The sequence below is a fragment of the Orycteropus afer genome, unplaced genomic scaffold, assembly GCF_000298275.1.
Source record: "Orycteropus afer afer isolate SDZICR_OR568_19922 unplaced genomic scaffold, OryAfe1.0 scaffold00030, whole genome shotgun sequence".
Classification (NCBI taxonomy): domain Eukaryota; kingdom Metazoa; phylum Chordata; class Mammalia; order Tubulidentata; family Orycteropodidae; genus Orycteropus; species Orycteropus afer.
The window spans coordinates 9,659,995-9,668,689 of record NW_006921617.1 but is presented as its reverse complement, the minus strand read 5'-3'; the positions used below and the strand labels follow the sequence as shown (position 1 = coordinate 9,668,689).

General features: G+C 40.0%; 1 protein-coding gene across 1 annotated transcript in view; it reads right to left on the bottom strand.

Annotated features, from left to right (window-relative positions):
* Positions 1-8,695, bottom strand: part of TMEM241 (transmembrane protein 241) — a 187,628-nt gene that overhangs the window by 18,778 nt on the left and 160,155 nt on the right. The window contains exon 11 of the mRNA XM_007935613.1: positions 4,854-4,888. Within this exon, the coding sequence (XP_007933804.1) occupies positions 4,854-4,888 (35 nt within the window). The remainder of the gene's footprint in view (positions 1-4,853; positions 4,889-8,695) is intronic.

Below are 8,695 nucleotides of genomic sequence, written 5' to 3'. Positions count from 1 at the left end.
CATTCTGTGGGATCACCTTTCTTTGGAATGGGTACGATCTCTTCCAGTCAGTTGGCCAGATGGCTGTCTTCCAAATCTCTTGGCATAACCGAGTGAGTGCTTCCAATGGGGCATCCGTTTGTTAAAATAGCTCAATCGGTACTTCATTTGGGGTTTATGCACTCTTTATTGAGATATAATCTATTTACCATAACATTCATGCATTTAAAGTATACAACTGAGAGGTTAAAGTATGTCCTAAGAGTTGTGCAACCATCACATTATCTAATCCCAGAATATTTTCATCACCTCAAAAAGAAACTGCAATGGGACTTCCGGTAAGATGGAGGAATAGGCCGACAAGCTACACAGACCCTCTTCAACAAAGCAAATAGAAACCAATTGACAGAGATATAGAAGATAATCCTGGAGCCCTGAGCTTTGACTGGAAGTATACAGAAGTGGATGAGGCACCAACTAGTGGAAAAACCTGAACAAAAACAGGACCTAAGAATAGGCTCCATTTGCCAAGGATGGGAGGGACATCTGGGAGGCTGACCAGGGGTTGGAGACAGGAGGTGAGTGTATAAGTGCTGCCAACTAGCAAATAGAGGAGCACAGCATAGTACCCTGCTTACGTAGATAACATACAAATAAAACAAAGAAAACGAAAATTGTGGGCAAGTCACTCCACCATACAATCACCAATTAAATATAAACACAAAAACGTCACAACGTCTCAGAGACAACAGAGCATCACACTCCACACAAAGAAACAAGATAAAGCAACAGAAATAAGGGACCAGGATACAGACCTAAAAACACATCCCTGAGGAAGATGCAGCATTGGAACTCCCTGATAAGGAATTCAAAAGAATTATATTTAGGTACCTTCAACGAATTGAGAGACAGCTCAAGGAAAACACTGACAAAACTGTGGAAAACACTAGAACAATTTTGAAAGATAATATAAGAAAAATAAAAGATAAAATAAATGAAAAATTAGAAATGATACAAAATCTACAGACAGAAATCCAAAACATTAATACTAAATTTTCAGAACTAGATAACACATTGAACAGGCAAAGGAGTAGAACTGAATCAATGGAAGACAGAATCAGTGAGCTTGAAGGCAAATACCTTAATACTTCTTTGGAAAGGGATCAACCAGAAAAAAAGATCAAAACAAAATGAAGAAAGCCTAGGGTTCCTGTGGGATACCATCAAAAAGAATAACCTATGTATAATCAGAATTCCAGAACAGGAAGAGACAAATAAAACCACAGGAAAAATCATCAAAGATTTGTTGCAAGAGAATTTTCCTGGTATGATGAAAGATGAGAATATATCCAATCAAGAAGTCCAACGAACCCTAAACAGGATAGACCCCAAAAGAAAATCACCAAGACATATCATCATCAAACTCACCAAAATCAAAGACAAAGAAAGAATCCGGAAAGCAGGATGGAAAAAAAAAAAAAAAAAGTTACCTACAAGGAGCAATCAGTAAGACTAAGCTTGGATTTCTTGGCAGAAACCATGCAGGAAAGAAGACAATGGGAAAGTATATATAAAACCTGAAAGAGAAAATTTTCCAACAATAATTATATACCCAGCAAAACTGTCCCTGAAATATGATGATGAAATTAGAACATTTCCAGATAAGTAGAAATTAAGGGAATTTGTTAAAACCAGACCAATCTTACAAGAGATGCTAAAGGGAGTGCTTTGGACAGAGAACCAACAATAGCAAACAACAAATGTCCATTAACACACATGATGACATACTCCAGAAACCAACCCAGCTATGGAAGTATCCAAAGTAAATAAGTCTATGAGATTATAAATAGGGAACCAGAGACATCAATTAACAAATGAGGACAACTACAAACCAAAAAGAGGGATAAAGCTATGTAGTTACAGAACTTCTAAATGGTAGGGAAGTCAAGACAACTATAAGATAGAACAGACTGTTCTAAACTTGAGAAGAAAAGTAGAAATCACAAGGTAACCTCAAAGTAAAATGATAAACCTTCACATCAAAATAAAAAAAGAGGACCAGCACAAACATTTAACAAATACTAAAACAACAGTATTGAAGGAAGTGATAACATGATTCATAAACAAAACGAGCTCAGCACAGAAAATGATATAGAACAAAGAAATCAACACAACGAAAAAGCACATAATAAAATGATAGCAACAAATTCATACTTGCCAATAATTACATATCTGGCAAGGGACTTATCTCTAAGATTTATAGAAAACTCCAACACCTCAACACAAAGAAATTAACAATCCAGTTGGGAAATGGGCAGAAAACATGAATAGACACTTCACCAAGGAGGATATTCAAGGTGGCCAGCAAATACTTGCAGTGATGCTCGCCATCACTGGCCATCAGAGAGATGCAAATCAAAACAATAAGATACTGTCTCACTCCAGGACTGATGGCAAGGTTCAATGAAACAGGAAATACAAACGCTGGCGGGGACGTGGAGAGATGGGGACTCTCATACACAGCTGGTGGGACTGTGAAGCAATACAACCACTGTGGAAAGCAGTATGACTATTCCTTAGAATCAATGTCCTCATTTGTGAAGTTTGGTGATAGCTTGGATAATCACTAAAAATCACAATACTCATAACGGTAATCACTAATCATTATGTGTAACAAATAAGCAAGCATAACATCTTAGCCGAAAATCAAAGTGATTTCTTCAGGCAAAAATTACTCACCCAAATCCACTAGAAAACATTCAGGAAGTAAATAAATGCAAACCAAGGCGAACCAGTGAGCCTAATTTCCCAAAGGCCTTTGACACAGCACAGTTCAAAGGAGGAGGATAGGTAGCAGAGGCACTTCAGTATCTATAGGATGGCAACCACCTCGCTGTCTGAAGGAATGACTAGAGGCTTGATTTACAGGCAGACACCAGCACAGGGTCAGCAGAAACAGCTTAGGGTTAACAGCATGGTTTCTCATGACTTACTATTTTACAAAGGCTAGACTTTCAACAAATAAAAGTGGCGAGGGGGCCCAGCAGTAAGCCTCATAGTTCTGAGATGACACCAGGCTGTGGGAGTGGGCAGGAAGCAGCAGATGTGCTTCACTGTGAACAAGTGTAGATTAACGCACTAAGGAAAAGATCACTGTGACTCTCCTGATGAGACATGGTTCTGATACATCATATGCAATCTGGGAACATTACCTATGAGTCACTATTGACAGTTCTCTGAGGATGCTAGTTCAAATAGGCTGAAGCAGCTACAAACACCAATAGATAGGTGTCATTGTTTTGAACTTGAAGTGAGAGCTGGAAGAGGTTTAACCATAATCCAGTCCCAGAGGGTTTGGGTAATTCAAGCAGGAACCTACCTTATTGTGCCTTGAGTATAGAAAGTGATCAATAAACATAAAAAAAAAAAAAAATCTTATGGCCAATTATAAAATTGTATCAGTGAGAAAGAAAGTTGAACTTTTTTTATATTATATATCAGTGAGCGTGAAATTAAACTTTTTCACCAAACCCTTTAGCACTAGAACTGAAGAGCTAGTCTAGATGGCTGAAGAAGGGATTTTAAAAGTGGGCAAAGCAAGCTTATTTATTATCTGCTATAATAAACTTGTCTGTAAAACTAGGATGATACCACGTGAAAACAGAGAAAACAAAATTCAAGTAGGGATAAGAATAAACACATGGGCAGCAAATCCATAATGCATTATTAAGAACACTTTCAAGTACAGTAGTCCCCTCTCATCTGTGGTTTTGCTTTCCACTGTTTCAGTGAACTACAGTCAACCACGGTCGAAAATATTAAATGGAAAACTCCAGAAAAAATAATTCGTAAGTTTTACATTTCATGCTATTCTGAGTAGAGCAATGAAGTCTTGCACCACCCCACCCCAGGACGTGAATCATTCCTTTGTCCAGTGTATCCATGCTGCATATGGCCATCAGTCACTTAGCAGCCGTCTAGTTTATCAGATCAACTGTCTTGGTACCGCAGCGCCTGTGTTCAAGCAACCCTTATTTTATTTAATGATTGTACTATTTCTTCATTAGTTATTGTTGTTAATCTGTAACTATGCCTAATTTATAAGCTTCTCATAGATATGTATGCATGGGAAAAACACTGTGTACATGTATGTGTGTGTGTGTGTGTGTGTATACATATAGGAGCTCTGGTAGCTTAGTGCCTAAGGTACTTACTTGACTGCTAACCAGAAGGCTGGCAGTTCAAACCTACCAGTCACTCCTCGGAAGGAAGATGGGGCAAACTACTTCTGTAGTGATACTGCCTTGGAAACCCAAGGAGGGGTTGCTATGAGTCGGGTCCGACTCGATGGCACATAACAACAACAACAAATATATACATATATATATATGTATGTATGTATGTATGTGTGTATATATACATATATATATATATGTATGTATATATATGGTTCAGACTATCTGTAGTTTCAGGTATCCCCTGGACTCCTTGGAACATACCCCTACCCCCAGCCCCCATGTGCAGAGGAGCTCTGATGATGTAGTGCCCAAGGCATTTGACTGCTAACAAGATGGTCAGTGGTTCAAACTCACCAACCACTCTGCAGAAGGAAGACTGGGCAATCTACTTCTGTGAAGATTTACCACCTCGGAAACCCAAAGGGGGTCGCTATGAGTTGGAATCAACTCAATGGCAGTGAGTTTGGTTTTTTTCTTTTTTTACTGTATGTGGGCCATTCCTAACCTCTGGGTTTGCTATCCTGAAAGACAGTAACAATGTTCTTACAAAATGTACCTGGGAGATATAACTAAGGTCAGAGCTCTGAATGAATAGGCAATGTAAGGGAAACAAAGTAACAGTGTAGTAAAGCTTACCTGTGGGATGAGATGCAAATGCCAGCAGCCCCACACTGAAAAAGATACACAGAGTGGTCAGGAAAGCTTCCTACTACAGAAAACACCCCATAAATTTCCACCCATTCAACTTGGATATTCAGATGTCACCTGCTTTTCAAAAGTTCGCTTCACACCAGTTTGCTTTTATGAAAGACCTATGTTAGTAGTACCTGTTTTTGCAAACGAAAAAAATTTGAAGAGGAATTTCACTTTCACAACAAAAGATGAAAAGCGAAACTAGTGGTCACCATTTGTTTTGCAGTCAGCCATTAAAGCAGCAGCACACACCCCAGTCAGCAAGAACAATACTGCCAAGTTCCTTCCCTGAGAACTACATATATGCAACATCTCAGCATCAAGCTGTACAGCTCTGACCTGTCTGTGAATACTACAGGTTAGTGTTATTTTAGGTTCTAAGTGTTATTTCATATGGTTTGGTAGGATATTTTTTAGGTCTAGGGACATTTAAAAAACTCTTCCCATATAAATTAATAATTGCTTCTCCGCTTTACGCCATTTCCGTTTACAAAAGGTTTCAGAGGAACCTTCTGCTTTTGGATAGCAGGGGAAACCTGTAGTCTTCAGCTGCCATAGAGTGAGCCCCTGACTCATGGAATCCCCATGCACAATGGAACAACATGCTGACCAGTCCTCCACCATCCCCAGACCAGCTGTGGATCAGACTGCTGTGAGGAACAGGGCTCGCACTGGCTGATTTTCAGAAGTAGATCACTGGACCTTTCTTCCTAGTCTTTCTTATTCTGGAAGCACCAATGAAACCAGTTCACCATCATAGCAACCCATAAACCTCCAATGATAGATGGGTAGTGGCTGCACATGAGGAACACTGGCTGGGAAAAGGAACAGTTAATTTGCCTAAAAGTAAATTCTTTGCACTGAACGAATTATGTCATTTTGTTTAACGCTAACACCTCAGTGACAAGGTAAGAATCACTTGAAATGCTTCATGTTTTGGCAAGAGGATCAGCCACACTTAAGACTGATCAAGGGCTCCACATCCTACTCTTCAGGTCCACAGGTCATTTCTCTTGGCCCCACTGTACCTTACTATGATCATATTCACCTAACCCCACAGAGTATTCGTAAGCTAAACAAATTCCAAATCACAAATCGATTGCAACCCAAGAGCTCACTGCTGAGGGTGAGCTAAATATATTTTTGTCACAAAATAGAACAGATAGAAGGTATTAAACTTCTAAGATGGTACCTCACAAAATGATCCATCCCATTCACCATGTAGCCAAAAACCACCTAGACTGGTTTTCAATGGATGCCAAAGGGGTAAAATGGTGAAGAGACTGAGTGAGAACGTTCATGTGATGCTGGCCATATTTGTCGTTGGCCATCTTCCTTTCTGGAAGCCTCTAGAAGCTCTCCCATCTCCCAGGACTTCTCTCACAGTGACTTGATGCTGCCTTTAGCACACTGCAGGATGCCAAATCTCCCACCTTCTGGATCCTCCACAATGACCCACCTCCCCTCCATCAAAATCTCCTTCCACACTGACAGCTGATCCAGTTAGGAGTTAGCAATAATATGCTTTGATGCCAGTATGGGAAGGAATTAACCTTTCCATGGGCATACCAAAAAAAAAGTGCTGGATGGTCTACTACTCTGTGGTTCTTTTTTTTTTTTTTTTTTTAATTGTGATTGGGTGAAAGTTTACAGAGCAAATTCACTTTCCATACAGCAGTTCACACACACATTGTCTCATGACATTGACTATAATTTACCCACTGCAACAGCTCTCTTCCCCAGTTCCTCCCCATAGTTACCTCTTCCCTTTGTCCATCCCTCCATGCACTCCTGCCCCCTGAGCTGTCTCCCTGTGCATAAAGAGCCCTTCATTTTCCCATGATTGTTCTCTCCAAGGAGTGTATGTATCTCAGGTACACATTCAACTCATATGCCTGTCTTTTGCTTGGCTGGAAGCCACAGGTGTGGGTTCAATTTCAGACCTGAAAGGTGGCTAGGGACCATAGTCTTAGTGGTTCCACCAGGCTCTATCAGACCAGCAAACCTGGTCCACCCGTTTTTTTCCCCAAATTATTTTGAGTTTTGTTCCACATTGTTCTCCCTCTCTATCCTGGATCTCCTACATAGATCCCTCTCCGAGTGGTTGACAGTGGTAGCCAGGCACCATCTAATTCTGGTCTTATAGTCACATAGGCTGAGGATCATATGGTCTACCAGTCATGAGGACTAATTGTTTCCATGAATCTTTGGTTTTCTTCATTCTTCTTTGCTCTGGATGAGAGACCCATTGTTGCATCTAGATGGCTGCTTGCAAGCTTTTAAGGTCCCAGTCATTACTCACCAAAGTAAAAAGTGGAACAATATTTTGTGTAGTATGTTATACCAATTGACCTTGATGTCCCCTGCAACTATGGTCCTGAGCCCACAGGTTCAACTATTCGATCCCTCTGAGTAGGTGGCTGTGACCAAGAAATGACTACAAACTTGTTCCTTGTCAGCTCTACTATACCCTTAGGAATTCTTACAGAACATACAAATACACTCGTAGAACCACTGTCTTCCAACCCTATATATGGTCTTGGGTACACTCCCTGCTGCATAGACGTACCTAATAGTTCAGCCTGTCCACTCATCTATCCACCCGTATACCCATGTTTGCCTTCACTGACAACGCAGTACTGTATGTGCAAAAGGGTTCATCTTTATTGTCTGTACCTCCCACGTACCTCTCTCTGTCTTCTTCTTCCTCAATGCCACCATGTTCATCACTCACATTTGGTACATTGCCTTACCTTCACCCAAATCTATACTTATCTCTACCTATCTAACAGTGTTCCCTATCCTACCCTCCCACCCCTAGTACAAATAAAATTTCCTTCCATATATAAACCGTTCCTTGACTTCTACAATGGACTAACAATATTTGTACTTCAGTGATTGACTTATTTCACTCAGCATAATGTCCTCCAAGTTCATGCATAGTATGCAGTGTTTTGCAGATTCTACATTATTCTTTAGGGTTGCATAATATTCCACCCTGTGTATGTACCATAGTTCGGTTATCCATTCCTCAGCTGATGGACGCCTAGGTTGTTTCCAACTTTTTCCTATTATAAATAGCGCTGCAATAGACATGGGTGTGCATGTCTGTTCCTGTCATGGCTCTCACTTCTTTAGCATATATACCTAGCAATGGAATGGCTGGATCAAACAGTATTTCTATTTCCAACTTTTTAAGGCATCACCATACTGCTTTCCACAGTGGTTGTACCATTTTGAAGTCCCATCAGCAGTGGAGGAGAATACCAATCTCTCCACATCCTCTCCAGCATTTGTTATTTTCTGTCTTGTTGAACTTTGCTGCTAGTGCTGGGGCAAGATGGTGTCTCATTATTGTTTTGATTTGCATCTCTCTAATGGCTAATGATCGTAAGCATTTCTTCATATGTTTCTTGGCTGCCTGAATATCCTGCTGGGTGAAGTGTCTATTCATGTCTTCTGCCCATTTTTAATTGGATTATTTGTCTTTTTATTATGGAGGTGTTGGAGTTTTCTATAAATTCTAGAGGTAAGTCCCTTGTCAGATATGTCATTGCCAAATATCCTTTCCTAATCTATAGGTTCTCTTTTGACTCTTTTGGAGAAGTCTTTGGAAGCACATAAAAATTTAATTTTTACAAGGTCCCATTAATCTAGTTTCTCTTCTGGTATTTCAGCATTTTGAGTTATGCTTGATAGTAAATTTATGCCATATATTACGGCCCCTAAATTTGCCTCCAGATTTACCTTGAGGAACTGTGTTGGATTGGGTTCTCTAGAGAAAC